At 39.8% G+C, this 16653-nt stretch overlaps 1 protein-coding gene across 1 annotated transcript in view; it reads left to right on the plus strand.

Annotated features, from left to right (window-relative positions):
• The window catches only part of Rnf128 (ring finger protein 128), a 61166-nt gene extending 53578 nt beyond the window's left edge, over positions 1 to 7588 (plus strand). Inside the window, exons 6-7 of the mRNA XM_021152760.2 lie at positions 708 to 876; positions 6186 to 7588. Coding sequence (XP_021008419.1) covers positions 708 to 876; positions 6186 to 6319 — 303 coding nt within the window. The 3' untranslated portion in view covers positions 6320 to 7588. The remainder of the gene's footprint in view (positions 1 to 707; positions 877 to 6185) is intronic.
• The last annotated feature ends 9065 nt before the right edge of the window (positions 7589 to 16653 follow it).

The raw sequence follows: 16653 nt of genomic DNA on the forward strand, positions 1-16653 counted from the left end.
TCTTCTTCTTCTTCTTCTTCTTCTTCTTCTTCTTCTTCTTCTTCTTCTTCTTCTTCTTCTCCTCTTCCTCCTCTCCTTCTCCTTCTCCTTCCTCTTCTTCTCAAATGTACTTATTATTTAGATCATAATTTGGACCATAATTTAAATTTGGATCATAATATAAACTACCAAGGTGTTATCTACTTTTCTATTTTAACCTTGTCATTATTACCATTATCCAATTTGTCATTAATCACCATGTTAGTTTGAGAAAGCATAATAAAATTATAATTTTGTATTTGGTAAATGAAAGAACTTATCTTCAAGATACAATAAATATCAACTCAATAAAATCTTTTTAACTTAACAGAAATGTGCAGATGAAAGCAATTCTCGGTTCTCTTTTGTGACAGAGTAGCATATATTAATGGATACTAAGTGCCTACTTTGTACCAGTGAAGAGTGAAGGAATCAGCCAAATGAAGATATATATATATATATATATATATATATATATATATATATATATCTTCATTGGTAGAGCCAATTCCTACCCTAGCTACTGTGACTGAGGCCAGCAAGAGATTTTTGTGATCATGAAAATGGATTAGAGGTTTATGAGGCTAAAAAATATTTCTGTAAGTTATCACAAATGAAAACATCATAATCATATGTCAATGTAATGCATGTATTCCAAACATCTTCTTTTGTTCAAATGCTTCCTAAAGGTGGATGTTGAAGATGGATCAGTGTCTTTACAAGTTCCTGTTTCTAATGACGCATCTAATACTGCCTCTCCCCATGAAGAGGACAATCGCAGTGAGACTGCATCATCTGGATATGCTTCAGTACAAGGAGCAGATGAACCACCTCTGGAGGAACATGCGCAGTCAGCAAGTAAGCACAGTACTGAAGGGCAGTGGGCTCATCACAAGTAATCAGTCCACTGCGGACCACACATCTGGCTATGCATCTTGCTTTTTAGTAGTTGTTTCATTTATTCCTTATGTCATTTTAAGGTTTTTTTCTATTTAAAATGGCACAATAAAAGATGCACTCCTGCCATAAAGTATATGCATATTCAAAGAGAACATACATATTCAAGTATTCCTAAAATAGATGACATGCAGACGGAACTGGGATTATTCCCAAAAGGAGAGTTTTGTTGGAAAATGCCCTGGGCCATTTAAATGTTGGCTAATTGACTCCTTACTGAGGCAAAAGAGCAACTTTAAACTTTAGAAGCCATTGTTTACTACTGATAATTCAGAATGTAGAATAAATGGCTCCAGAAGTAATAAAAGAATTTGACTTACAAAAGCTAGATTTCTGCCTATCTTCTCAGAAATCCATTTTGCACCTAGGAAACTAGGTTGAACAATGGTATATGCTGCCACCTGTTGACTTGTCCAGGACATGAATCAATTGTTAGACAGACACTCAGGTTGAATATATTGTTTGGAATTCATGTGAAATTATTATTACGGTTTAGTGATTTTACATGAATGGGGATAGTTGGAGGTTGTTTATTACTTCTAAAAATATCAAATCTCCACATAATTCTTCCTTTCTCTAACTTCACTCTCTCAGCGTTTTTCTTTTTTCTTTTCCATTGCTAAGTATTTATTTTGCCAAGATAAGTGAAAACATATGCCCGTACAAAACATAGTACATGAGTGTTTCCAACAGTGTTGTTCTTAATAGTGCCAAAGTGGAGAGGACTTGTCTGTTAACTGACAAGTGAATAAACAAAATGTGGCGGATGTATATAACAGAAGGTGCCGGGCATGGTGATACATAGCTTTAATCCCAGCACCCAGGCAGAAGCAGTCTCTGTGAGTTCAAGGCCAGCCTGCTATACATTGTAAGTTTCAGGACAGCCAGGGCTACACAGTGAAATTTCCCATCTCAAAACATAAAGAGAAACAGCAACAACAAAAGAGGAATGATGTGGAAAATATGTCAACTCATGCTTGTAATCAGAGAACTTGGGAGGCGGAGGTAGAAGGAATGCCACAAGTATAAGGCTAGCTTGAATTATATAGGAAAACTTGTGTCAACAAATAAGGGAAAAAGCCAGCAAGATGCCTCAAGTGGTAAGATGCTTGTCCCCAACTCTGACAACCTAAATTTAATCCCAGTATCTGATTTGTAGAAGGAGAGAACTGACTCTCTTTAGTTCTTCTTTGACCTACACACACACACACACACACACACACACACACACACCCATGCATGCACAAATGCACACACATGCATGTGCAAATACATACCATCAATAAACTTGTTTATTGATAGATACTACACAGGCATGAGTCTTGGAAACACACCACTAAGCTTCTAGACACAAAGGGTCACATGTTGTGTGCTGTAGGATTCCATTGTTGTTTCCTTTTATTTTTTGAGACAGAGTCTCATAGAAACCAGATTGGCCTTGAACTTGGTATGTAGCTGAGGATACCCTTCACCTCCAAAGTGCTAAGATTACAAACCAACACCACTGTGCCTCACTTACCATTTTATTTATATAAAAAATCCAGGCTAGGTACACCATTATAGGCAGGTAGCAGACTCATGGCTGCTACAATCCGAGGATAAGGATGGGAAATGGCAGCTAGTAAGTAAGGGATTTCTTTTGGGAGAGACAGAAATGTCTGGCAGCTCTGTGTTTTTCTAAAATTAGATGGAGGCCATTGAGATGGCTCAGTGGTTAAGAGCACTCCTTGCTCTTGCACTAATTTTGAGCCTGTTGTTTAGCACCCACACGATGGTTCATAAGCATCTGCAACTCCAGTTCCAGTGCATCACATGGCTTTAGCTTCTTCTAACCGTGGAGGGAACCATGATGCATATACATACATATAGGCAAAACACTCATATACAGGAACTAAATAATTCTAATTTTTAAAAAATAATAGGTAGGGGTGATAGTTGCAAAATTTTGTGGTTATAACAAAACCCTTTGAACTCTGTATTTTCTTTTCTTTTTTTGCATTGTTGGCCACAGAAACCAGAGCTTCTTACATGCCCTAACTCGACTACACCCCTAACTGATCTATAGAGTTAAAAATTACATTTTTATGGGATGTGCACTACATTTCGGTTTAAACCATTACCAAAAATCATATCTGCCTACCTTCAGCAATTCCAGGGAGCTGAGAATCTGCTTCTTTGAATGTGTGTGCAGTTTTTGTCTTTTTGAGACAGGGTCTCATGTAGCCCACACTGGCCTTGAATTCCTGATCCTCTTGCCTGGCAGCTCTGTGTTTTTCTTGGCTTGAAGGTTTTCCCTTGGTCCTTACTTTGTAGTAACCCAATGTTAGTGTAAAAGTGGAGGGAACAAAGTACAATAGCTTTTGAACATTTCAGCTTCCCATGACATAAACCTTTGCCCTCTGGCTTTATCAGTACCATAGCGATCATTTCTGAAGATGTCAGGAGGCTCACAAGTATGTCAAAGCTAACCTTGCATTCCTTGCAACCTAGTCTCCAGACATTTCCTTGAACATGTGCATAGGAATCTTAATTATCTGTAGATTGTTCTACCTGCAATACTGAGTCATTGTTTCTTTGTCTTGATGGTCTTGTGTTCCCATAATCGTATGGTAATAGAACTTGGTGAAGATAAAAGATAATTTAATTTGTGCTAGTTTTTTTTATATAAAAAAATTCCATCCTATTTGATTGCGTTCAGTTTTTAGGAGGGTGGGGAAGCAGAAGAGACTCTACAGATCATTTAAATAGCAAATGAAATAATGATCCATGCTCCACCTGCATCCTTACCTGGATGTATGAGGCCTTAAGGATTCTCCTTCCCTAGATTCTTCACTCCTTCTTTCCCATTGGTTCAGTATATTTTCTCAGTGCCATCCCACTAATTTCTAATCTTCCATAAATAGCTGCACTGTGAGCTCTCTGCATATCTTTGTGCCATTCCACTCTAACTTTCTCAGTCTGACACCCACTCTGCATTCGAGAAGCCTTTATTTCACTTGAACATCAATAACCACAAATGTCTATTAATGCATTTAGGAAACTTAAATTGTTTCAGACAGCTTTTAGTTCCTCTAGAGCATCTTATATTAACCTGTTTTCTACTCAGCACACCCTGCTGCCTGAGAAATGTAAACTTGTCATGAAAAAAATGACCATTTAGGTTATAATTCAGTCTGGTTTGTATATATTGCTGGTTTGGCGATTGTCTCTGATAATTACAATGAAAGTGGATATTTATAATTTTGCAAATGCATATTTACTTCCTCTATGTAACACATTGGGATCAATTCTGTTAGTATACTAGTCTTCAAAGTTAACTACATGCCTAATTTCCTGGAGGATTTGTTGACTAAGTAGGTTTTGAGTGAAGCCTGAAATTTTGTATCTCTAACCAATTTTCTGGTGTGGAAGCACACTGAGAGCACATCCAATACGACCCCTGGTTGTCAAACTGGCTGTATGTCAGAATCACATGGAGAGATTTTAAATATATATATCATGGCATACAGGCTGGGGAGGGGTACCCAAGGGGGCCACAACCCACTCAGAGGAGAAGGAGAGGACGGAGGGTGGAGGGATTGTGGGAAGAATGACCGGAAGGGGGGCAGTGAGTAGTAAAGTAAAAGATAAATTCAATTAAAATTTTTAAAAGCATGGCATATAAAAAGCACTTTAGAACAATTAAATCAGAATTCTTGATGGACAGTGCCTAATTAATTACAGGTAGTTTTTATTTTAATTTTGAAGCAGCTTCAGTTGACTAAGAAAATTTAAATGTCAATAATTGTACAGAGACTACCCATCTACCTTGCCTAGCTTCTGTAAATGTGAACATCTTATATACCCATATCCTTATATGGAGCCTAGGGAATGACTTGATGAAGGATTGACTAGAGACCTTGTTCAGCTTGAGCAGATGGCCCATGCATGTCCCTTTTCTGTCTCAAGATGCCATGTTTAATTTCCTCTTATGTCTCCTCGACCTCCAATCCATGGCAATTCCTTAATTGCCTTTCATGAGGTTGGTACTTTTGAATATTACTTTTCTGTTATTTTATAAAAAATGTTCCTTTACTTAGCCTTGTCTGCTGCTTCATGGTAATTAAATCCCTGTCCGTTTCTGGTTAGAATGCCAGTGAAGCGGATGCTGTGTCCCAGTCAGCAGCGCATATTATGAGGCACACAATGTTCTCATTACAGATGACTTTAACTTTGTTCACTTGGTTAAGGGTTTTCTCTGCCAAATTCTTCCCTTTAAAGTTACTGTTTTCCATTTGTAATTATTGAATATCTTTTTTGATAGGTGCTTAGAAACTATGCACGTATCTTGCTTCTCGTGGTTCATTTCTTGGCCAGCTTTCACAATAATTGATACTTCCTGTTATAATTATTCATCAAATAGTGATTTGCTAATTCTGTCATTCTTCCCACACATACTAATTTTCAAATGTAAGGAGGGGCCATCCCTTTTTCCGTTTTATTGGGTTATTTATAGTAGAGTGAGATCACAGAACTTCTTTCATTCTTTGTTAGTTTCCTGATTTGTCCATTGCTCATAAAATACTTTAGCAACTACCTTACAATCCATTTTCCTTTAGCCATATGGCTTGAAGTTACTTCAGTGTTGTTTTGTTCATCCCCCACCTTTCTTCTTCTAGGATGGTTATGTATTCTATTTACTATACAGTTAGGTTCAAATAGCCCAAGTGATAGTAATGTGCAGCCAGGCTTAAGAACTGATATTTTTAGAAAAGGAAAAAAAAAACGCAAAAGATGTAATTTTTGCCCTTAGTATGTTTATAATTTAGGTAAAAGTAACCACACAAACATAAATTAAAAAAAAACAGGAATCATAAATCAATAATGTCAAAAGTGCCTTAAAGGAAGCAATATAAATTAAGATTTCCTTTTTTTTTTTTTTTTTTGAGATAGGATCTCATACTGTAGCCTAGGCCAACCTGAAGTGTACTGTGTAACTAAGGCTAGCCTGGAAGGTAGAAGAAGTCTTGTGTCTTACCTGCTGAATGGTATGAATACAGGAGGTCATCCCACACTTGGATTTAAAAAAAAAATGTCACGTAGTATTAAGGGGTAATCATGAGAATATGATGGCATTGAATAAGGAAGCCATCTTGGAAATGAGTGCAGACTTCTTGCCTTGAAAGGAAAGAAAGGCACTATCATTCTAACATCTTCACTTCTGTGTCCAGATGAAAATCTACAGCTGGTAAACCATGAAGCAAATTCTGTGGCCGTGGATGTTGTTCCCCATGTTGACAACCCAACCTTTGAAGAAGATGAAACTCCTGATCAAGAGGCAGCTGTTCGGGAGATTAAATCTTAAAAATCTGTGTCAATAGAAAACTTGAACCGTTAGTAACAACAGGACTGCCAATCAGGGCCTAGTTTACTCTGAATGAACTGGGTAAACATAAAACAAGAATGATACTGAACGTGCTGAGGTGACTTATATTCTACTATAGTTAAATGGCTTAACATATTTACCCCAGTACCGTTTTCCACAAACTCACTATAATGTTTTTCATAGGCAAGTTTCCTCTTGGTGATAGTGATAGCAACATTTTTAAACATTCAGAACCGTCTATGAGTAGTCAGGTTTTTCATTTACAACAACTTTGTTATAAAAAATATGTTGCTTTAAAAATGTGGAGTAGCTGTAATCACTTTGTTTTGTGATAGTATCATAATTAAACAATACTACTACTTTAGCTTGGGCTCTATGTGTCGGGGTTTGTCTCCAGGTGCTTATATTGATCTGGAATTTGTTTTAAAAAAAAAAAAAAGAAAAAAAAAGCAATGCGAACTTAGGCATTAAGTTGATAGTACAAGATTAAAGCAAAATACTCATTTTAACCTTTTCATTTTAAAATTAAGCTGTGTATGTATTTCATGTGAGTGTTGAGCATAGTTTGTCAGAAAAATATGAACTGAATTGGTTGATCAGTATATTAGTGACACCACACAAGATTATAGACATAAAAAGTTTCTTACAAAAATATTCTAAACTATTTCTCAAGCTTGATGTTTTCAAAAGCACAGGATAGAAACTACCATCAAATTTGAAAATAGTAATAGCTGAACTAAATCGTAGAAAATTGGTAACTGGTTACAGTGCAGAATTCATCTGCAGAGAATATTCTGTAGAATGTGTCTGTGGAAAATAGTTTCCAAACAATGTTGACCTTGAAAACTGAGTTTACATTTGGCCTTGTGGTCTCTAATTACATGAAATTTAAATTCTGTCCATCTATCTATAATTTTGTGAATGCATTTGTTGGTGTTTGAAAAAGAATCAAGGGAAGGGGGGATTCCAGGTGCCTTAATATAAAGTTTGAAGCTTCAACCACCAAAGTTAAATAGAGCTATTGAAAAGATGCACTTTATTTCTACTTTGTGTGGCTGTGTTTTGTTCCCAGTGCAAATTCCCACAGGATTTAGACAAAAATAGAACAGACGTGTATTTTTGTTTGCTGACTATATAATGGATGAAACCATTGCACTCTTGTACACTGATTTGAAAATGCTGTAAATATGCCCCGATTTGTACTGATTCTCTTTAAATATAAAATGTAAATAAAATATTCCAATGAAAGGTTGTATCTGGTGTTCGATTTAGCTCTCATGTGCTAGCTAACTTTTGTATCTAGTACATCGACTGTTGAATGGGCAGAATAGTTGGGTGTAAATGGTCATTGGTATATTTAATCAATATAGACTGAACATCCAGTGTGATCTTTGCTTATGACCTTACACAGAAAGGGAAGAGCTGCCATTCTGATCTCACTGAACAGACTGTGAACTAGTTATACGTGTCACACAAACTGGATAATAAAGCCGATCAGTAATAAAATGCATGGTTAAAAGTTCTTTATGCCTAACCAGGCAGTCCAGGTGTGGGGAAGAGAGGAGGGAGTGGGGCTGTAAAGTGAATAAAAATCTAAGAGTTAAAAAAAAGTTCTGGATGGCAACCTATATTCATACCATTTGTGACAGGAGGATTGATTCAATGTTTTAAAGCTTTCTTCCAGTTTTCTCTTGTGACTGTATGATTGGTGGGATAATGTTTATGAATCAGAGCCTATCTTCTCTTGTGTTAAACATTTTAAGAATATACAGATACTTGGATCACCTCAGGACCATGATGATCAAAATCAGTGTAAACATATTGCATGTGACAACATGCATGCAATGTGAGTAGTCCCTGTATTTTCAAAGAGTTTAAGTTCATGGGGCTTATTTTTAGAGAGGTATTTTTTTGCATCTAAGAATTTAGATCTTAACAAAATAAAATATAAAAAAATATCATACTGAACTTGGACAAGCCAATCTGACAATAAAATAAAAGCCCCAAGAACAAGCACAGTTATCAGAGACCCACTTATTCACACATTCAGGAGTCTCATTACAGTACTAAATTGGAAGCTATAATATATGTACAGAGGACACAGTGCAGACCCATGTAGGTCCCGTGCATGCTGTTTCAGGGAGAGAGGGGTTTTGTTTTGTTTTGGTTTTTTGAGACAGGGTTTCTCTGTATAGGCCTGGCCGTCCTGGAGCTCACTCTGTAGACCAGGCTGGCCTCGAACTCAGAAATCCGCCTGTCTCTGCCTCCCACGTGCTGGGATTAAAGGCGTGCACCACCACCACCTGGCAAGAGAGGTATTTTTAACTTAGAAAAAAATAAACTATTGGGTACATGTCTGAGTATATACATACGTGTAGTGAAGGGTGGCATATATAGTGGCCAGAAAAGGCTTTTAGACCACCCAGAGGTAGAGCTCCAAGTGTTTGGGGAATGTATGCTCAGCTTGTTAACATAGGTGCTGGGATTTGAACTCAGGTCCTTATTCCATTATCCAAAAGCATCCCCTCATACCAACTGATAGTCAATTCCTGTTCCCATTTCCAGCCCACACATGCATTTACCAGTCTGCCTTTTGTCTCTCTAGGCTTGTCTATTTTAGATATATCATACAAACAGAATTGTTCAATAAAGGTTTTGTGATCGGATTCCCTTTACCATAATATTTTCAAGGTTCACTCATAGAATATAATTTCAGTAATTCATGCCTATTCATTGTTGGGTAATATTCCACCATACAAATACCTGACATTTGTTTATCCTTTCATTAGTGACTGAATTCTTAGGGTATTTCACCACTTTGGCCATTATGGATAATACTACCACACACATTCATATGCACATCATTATGTTTATGTATATTTTGGAGTTTCCTGGTATATATAAAGGAGAGGGATTCCATGCCACTTGTGGATTTTATTACTTCCTGCTACTACTATTTGATATACTTTAGCTTAAGCATCAGAATTTATATTATGTTCTAACCTGATAGTCACTACATAGGCTGCTTCTTTTATCAGTGATAGTAGATAATATTTGTATGGTAAGTTATAAACAAAAATAGGGGGATATGAGTTCATATTTAGTAGAATTCGGGTTTCATATTTTAAAAAATCTACATTTACCTCACAATAAACAGACACAACTGAGCTGTTAGGAACATGTCTTCTCCCTTCCATATATAGAGAGATTGTTTATTTGTGAAATATTTTGTTAAGGAATTAACTCAGACTGTAAAATTTCTTGTCATTTACTTGGCTCTTTTTTGGGGGAGGGGGTTGGAGTTAATTTTTTAAAGATTTATTTTATGTATATGAGCACACTGTATTTGTTTAGATGGTTGTGAGCCTTCATATGGTTGTTGGGAATTGAATTTAGTACCTCTGCTCGCTCTGGTCAACCCAACTCGCTCCGGCCCAAAGATTTATTTATTATTATAAGTTCACTGTAGCTGTCTTCAAACGCACCAGAAGAGGGCGTCAGATCTCATTATGGGTGGTTGTGAGCCACCCTGTGGTTGCTGGGATTTGAACTCGGGACCTTTGGAAGAGCAGTCGGTGGTCTTACCCACTGAGCCATCTCACCAGCCCTGGAGTTAATTTTTACACCTTAAGCACAATAACTAACAAAAGATTTAATTAAAATATTACATGAGAATAAAAGAAATTAAGGTTTGTGATCATCACTTTGATCTCTAGTGACGTCCTCTACCAACAAAGCTACTTCAGGAATTACTCAACTTTCAGGTGTGTGTGTTGTATGTGCATGAAGGCATGCACAAAAGCTAGAGGAGGACATCGGGTGTCCTGCTCTATCATTCCCTTGAGACAAAGTCTCTCATTGAACCCAGAACTAGGGTGGCAACCAGCAAAGTCCAGTAATCCCGTCTCTGTTGCTCCACCCCAGCCCTAGGATTAGAGGTGGGAATAGTTGCTCTAGACTCTTATGGAGGAGGTGCAGCAAACTTTTATTGATGGTACTCAAGAGAGTAGAGAGGGCTCCCCGAGTCCCTCCTGTTATTATGGGGGTCTGGGATGGAAATTATGAAGGAGATGCTCAGTGTTGGGGGCCGAGTTGGAACAGGGACTCCTCAGCAACCAAGGGCCTCTCTCTTGCTCTCAGTGTCCTTGCTGGGGTGGGTGGTCCAGGGTTTCTTACTCCTTGGAGGCCATGTAGGCCATGACGTCCACCACCCTGTTGCTGTAGCTGTATTCATTGTCATACCAGGAAATGAGCTTTACAAAGTTGCCATTGAGAGCAATGCCAACCCCAACATCAAAGGTGGAAGAGTGGGAGTTGCTGTTGAAGTTGCAGGTGACAACCTGGTCCTCAGAGTAGCCCAGGATGCCCTTTAGTGGGCCCTCAGGTGCCTGCTTCACCACCTTCTTGATGTCATCATACTTGGCAGGTTTCTCCAGGTGGTATGTCAGATGCACAATGGGTACATTGGGGGTAGGAACACGGAAGGCCCTGCCAGTGAGCTTCCTGTTCAGCTCTGGGATGACCTTGGCAGCAACAGTGGATGCAAGGATGATGTTATGAGCAGACTCATGGCCATCACACCACAGCTTTCCAGAGGGGCACTGATGGCATGGACCATGGTCATGAGCCCTTCCATGATGCCAAAGTTGTCATGGATGATCTTGGCTGGGGGGCTGAACTGGCTGGTTTTGTGTGTCAACTTGACACAGCTGGAGTTATCACAGAGAAAGGAGCTTCAGTTGAGGAAATGCCTTCATGAGATCCAACTGTAAGGCATTTTCTTAATTAGTGATCAAGGGGGAAATGCCCCTTGTGGGTGGTGCCATCTCTGGGCTGGTAGTCTTGGGTTCTATAAAAGAGCAGGCTGAGCAAGCCAGGGGAAGCAAGCCAGTAAGGAACATCCCTCCATGGCCTCTACATTAGCTCCTGCTTCCTGACCTGCTTGAGTTCCAATTCTGACTTCCTTGGTGATGAACAGCAGCATGGAAGTGTAAGCCGAATAAACCCTTTCCTCCCCAACTTGCTTCTTGGTCATGATGTTTGTGCAGGAATAGAAACCCTGACTAAGACAGGGGCTAAGCAGTTGGTGGTGCAGGATGCATTGCTGACAATCTTGAGTGAGTTGTCATATTTCTCGTGGTTCACACCCATCACAAACATGGGAGCATCAGCAGAAAGGGGAAGATGATGAGCCTTTTAGCCCCACCCTTCAAGTGGGCCCCAGCCTTCTTCCTGGTTGTGAAGTTGCCAATTGACTCCCCAACATACTCAGCACCAGCATCACCCCATTTGATGTTAGCAGGGTCTCGCTCCTGGAAGATGGTGATGGGCTTCCCGTTGATGACAAGCTTCCTATTCTCGGCCTTGACTGTGCCGTTGAATTTGCCATGGGTGGAGTCATACTGGAGCATGTAGACCATGTAGTTGAGGTCAATGAAGGGGTCATTGATGGCAACAATCTCCACTTTGCCAAGTGCAGAGCAGAAGGCAGCCCTGGTAACCAGGTGCCCAATACAGCCAAATCCGTTCACACGGACCTTCACCATCTTGTCTATAAGAAGAGGCTCGCACTGCACAAGAAGATGTGGTTGTCTCTGGAACAGGGAGGAGCAGAGACTGCTCTAAACTTTTTATTCACATCCTCTTGCTTAATGCAGTAAGTACTTACCCCTGAGAAATCTCTCTAGTCCTCAACTTTCTTTTAGTATGGAAGCAATTTCATGAGTTTAGTAAGGTACTCGTACGATACTTGATGGTGTTTAAAGAGAAAAGCATAGAAATGATTATGGCTCGTTAACAGCAAGTTCCCTTTTTTAGCTCTAACTCCAACTGTTATTACAGTTTTTTTTAACCATTACCAGAAATTACCAGAAAATGTTAATGAACAAGTATTTTTTTTAAAGAGCAATATAAACCACCTTATGTGGGCAGAGCTTACATTTTTTAAAAGATTTATTTATTTATTTTATGTATATGAGTACACTGTAGCTGTACAGATGGTTGTGAGCCTTCACGTGGTTGTTGGGAATTGAATTTAGGACCTCTGCTCACTCCGGTCAACTCTGCTCGGTCAGTCCCTGCTTGCTCTGGCACAAAGATTTATTTATTTAAGTATACTGTAGCTGTCTTCAGACACACCAGAAAAGGGCATCAGATCTCATTATGGGTGGTTGTGAGCCACCATGTGGTTGCTGGGATTTGAACTCAGAACCTTTGAAAGAACAGTCAGTGCCCTTACCCGCTGAGCCATCTCACCAGCTCCAGAGCTTACATTTTTAATAATGATACGTCTGAGGGACTTTATGGAAACCTGTTTAATGGCCACCAATTTGTGGTGGTTAGGTTTTCAAATATCCAATCTGCTTTAAATCAGTGCATCTACAACTTTATCTTCCCACAAATTACCTGGGGATCTTGTTAAAATGTGTGTTCTAGTTGAGCAGGTCTAGTGAAGGGTGAGAGAGTCTGAGTTTCTAGCTTCCAGGTGATCAGATGATGATGGTCTGGGATCCACATTTGGAGTAACAAAGCTTTAAATGACATCCCTCTAACAGTAATATACACATTTTGACTCTTACTGAACCCAAACCTACTATAGACAAAAAGCAAAACAAAACAAAACAAACAAAAAACCCATAAACGTAGCTAGTATCACTTTAGATAATCCAAGAAACTAAATGACAGCTGAAGCCTTTCCATAGCACAATCTCTGGAATTGTTTTGGGGGAGGGTGGTTTCGTCACTCATACACTTTCTCATAGGTATTTGAGGTCACTGTTTAAAAAGGACAGTCATCCGGAAGGCTGGCCTCTGGATAGTATACCCACATGGCATATTCCTAGGTGGGTTGGTATATAGTGTTGCTGTAAATCTCTCCAACCCAATTATGCCCTAGCAATGAAAACACAACACAATATAAATACATGCTGTGTGCCTAGATTGGGCAGATCTACCACTACACTACCATCTTCCACATCTTAGAACTTGCGGTTTCTCCAGATCATGTGCTTCTGCTCTGCTTTTCTTCTTCTTCTTCCTCCTCCTCCTCTGCGTTCTCTCCCTCTTCCATTTTCTCCTTCTTCTTCACTCCACCTTCTGCTCCACCTTCCATTTTATCTGCCCGATCATCAGCTCTCCTTTATTTTAAAAATTAAGGTGGGAAGCAGGTTTACAGAAAATCACCTGAGTGCTGACTCATTCCTTGTTTGCAACCACTCACAGGAGAACGGAATTAACATCAAATATAATTAGCTCCAGGGCTATCCACAACAATATAGCTCAGAAGATGTGATAAAAGCAAACAGGTGAATGGGGGAGCCATTAGATTGGACAGCAATAACATGATGTGGGGTTCCTCTAAACCACAGGAGGCTAAGATAGGGGTTTTTTTAGTGTTGTGTGGTGAAAGACACACACAGACACAAACTGGTGGAAATGGGGAGACAGGAAAAGAGAGAAAGAAATCTAAGCTTATTCCAAAGTTCTAAGCTTGGTACTTGATAAACAGAAGTGCTCTGAACTAAGAGAATGTCAGACTGGAGTCATCTTGGAGAAGAACATTTAGCATTGCACACACTGCATTTGTGTCTATGGACCATATACATAGACAATGATAAAGAGTTTTGATTTGTAGTCATAAATGCACATTCAGATCTCAATTCTGCCATTTTGTTTAAATGTGAGGTCTTAGGAAAGTAACAATGTCTGAATCTGCACTTGTAAACATAGGAAAAAGCATAGACTTATTGTAGCGGTTTGAATATGCATGGCCTAGAGAATGTCAGTATTAGGAGGTGTGGCTTTGTTGGAGTAGGCATGGCCTTGCTAGAGGGAGTGTATCACTGTGGGGGTGAGCTTTGAGACCCTCCTCCTAGCTGCCTGGAAACCAGTCTCATCCTGTTTGCCTTTGGAACAAGATGTAGAACTCTCAGCTCCTGTAGCACCATGCCTGCCTGGATGCTGCCATGCTTCCTGCCATGGTGATAATGGACTGAACCTCTGAACCTGTAAGGCAACTGCAATTAAATGTTGTCATTTATAAGAGTTGCTTTGGTCATGGTGTCTCTCACAGCAATGGAAACCCTAACTAAGCAGTTGGTACCACAAGTGAGGTATTGCTGTGATAGGCCTGATCATAACCCTTGTTTGGAGGAATGTGGATTTTGGTACTTTGAATTTAAGAAGCAGGGGAATGCTTTAAGTGGAGCTTAATGGACCATCCCAGTAGGAATATGGAAGACATCAGTGGTAAGGATGAGTTAACTGTGCAGACCTGGCCCAAGATGTTTCAGCGGAGAAGAATTTTATAGTAGGTGGCTCAGAAACTGTTCTTATGATATTGTGGTGAAGAATATGGCTGCCTTTTGCCATTGTTTGAAGAGTCTGCCTGAGGCTAAGGAAAAGAGATTTAGATGAATTGTTTTGACAAAGAAAATCTCAAAACAGCCTGGTATAAATTCTGTTATTTTTTTTTACAGTAGGTACAGAGTTGTTTTTTTTAAGTAATGACATTTTAATTTTTTTTATTTTTATTTATTTACAATCCAACCATTGCCACCTCCCAGTCCCCCCTCCCACAGTTCCTCATCCCATTCCTCCACCACCACTCCCTTGTCCCTAAGAGGATGCTTCCCCCACCACCAGGCCTCTCCCTTCCCTGGGGCCTCAAATCCCTCCAGGATTAGTCACATCTTCTCCCACTGAGGTCAGACCAGGTAGTGCTCTACGGTATATGTGTCAGGGCCTCAGATTAGCTCCTATATGCTGCCTGGTTGGTGATTCAGTGTCTGAGAGATCTCAGGAGTCTAGGTTAGTTGAGGCTGCTGGTCTTCCTTATGGGGTCGCTATCCTCCTCAGCTTCTTCCAACTTTTCCCTAATTCAACCATAGGGGGTCCCAGACTTCAGTCCAATGGTTGGGTGTAGGTATCTGCATCTGTTTCAGTGAGCTGATGGTTGGGCCTCTCAGAGGACAGCCATGCTAGGCTCCTGTCTGTAAGCACATTATAGCATCACTAATAGTGTCAGGCTTTGGTGTCTCCCCATGAGGTAGATCCCCAGTTGGGCTGGTCACTGGACCACCTTTCCTTCAATCTCTTCTCCATTTTTGACCCTGCAGTTGTTTTAGACAGGACCACTTCTGGGTCAGAAATTTTGAGTGTGGGTTGGTAACACCATCCCTCCTCTTGAGGCCCTGTCTACCTACTGGAGTTGGACTTTATGAAGGGAATTTTAATAAAAAGGAGCAAGGGGAGAAATGAAAAATACAAAACATATAAATGAAGTATTAAAACCCCCTGGAAGTAGAATGGAGCTAAATCCTTTGTTCAAGGAGATAAATGGATTAAGGGAGTTGTGACTATAGGACAAGATCCCACCCAACTAAGCTTACTGTTTATGATTTTGCAGTTAAACAAGAGAGACTCATATCTAGGTGTTATTATTACTTGGTTAGTTTTAATCTGAAATGAATTACAGTCCAGAAATGGAGTACACACACTTTTGATCTAGGTCTTGAGGAATAGTGGCCATGAAAGCTTAGGCCCAAGCATGGTGGTACATACCAGGACACAAAGGCAAATAGTTCTCTGAATTCAAGGCCAGGCTTGGACAATGAAATTTCTAGGTGAAGAAAAGCTTAAGTCCAAGCATGGTGGTACATGCCTTTGATCCCAACATTCAGGAGACAGAGCCATGCAGATCTCTCAGTTCAAGGTAGGTCAATCTACAGAGCAAGTTTCAGGACAGCCAAGTTTAGGCAGTGAAGGAGTTGGGAAACAGAAAGCTGTTGATACTGTAATAGAACAAGGGGGCCATGTTCCAGCTCAAGCAAACTGCAAAACTTGGCAGCTTTGGCCATGTGACTCTGGCTTTAGAGTGAGGAATAAAAGGGACTACTGGGACAATCGATGCTGGCTAGCTGGAGCTAAGAAATTATCAGTGGTCAAGAAATCTTCTAGGATGTATTATTTTCTGAGAATGCAAAGAAGTTATGTTCCAGATATAGCCAGGATTGTACCTCGTGTTGCAGCTGGACTTAATAATATGTAAGAACCACCCAGATGGGTAATGGTGTTAAAGGCATGAAAGGATCATAGAGAACAGCTGAAGCTTGCCAGTGTGTGAGGCCAGGGCATTAGTGAAAGTGTAGCCTCCATTGCAGGTGACAGGCTAGGACTAAAGGGATTATGCAAAGAAGTTAAGGCTTGACACCATAAAGAGAACCTATGAGAGTCTATTGGTGAAGCCTAGTTGCAATGAGAAACCCCAGCATATTAGAGATTCCAGTACCAGCCATTAAATGGCTACCAGGAAC

Source organism: Mus caroli, chromosome X (genome assembly GCF_900094665.2).
Source record: "Mus caroli chromosome X, CAROLI_EIJ_v1.1, whole genome shotgun sequence".
Taxonomy (NCBI): domain Eukaryota; kingdom Metazoa; phylum Chordata; class Mammalia; order Rodentia; family Muridae; genus Mus; species Mus caroli.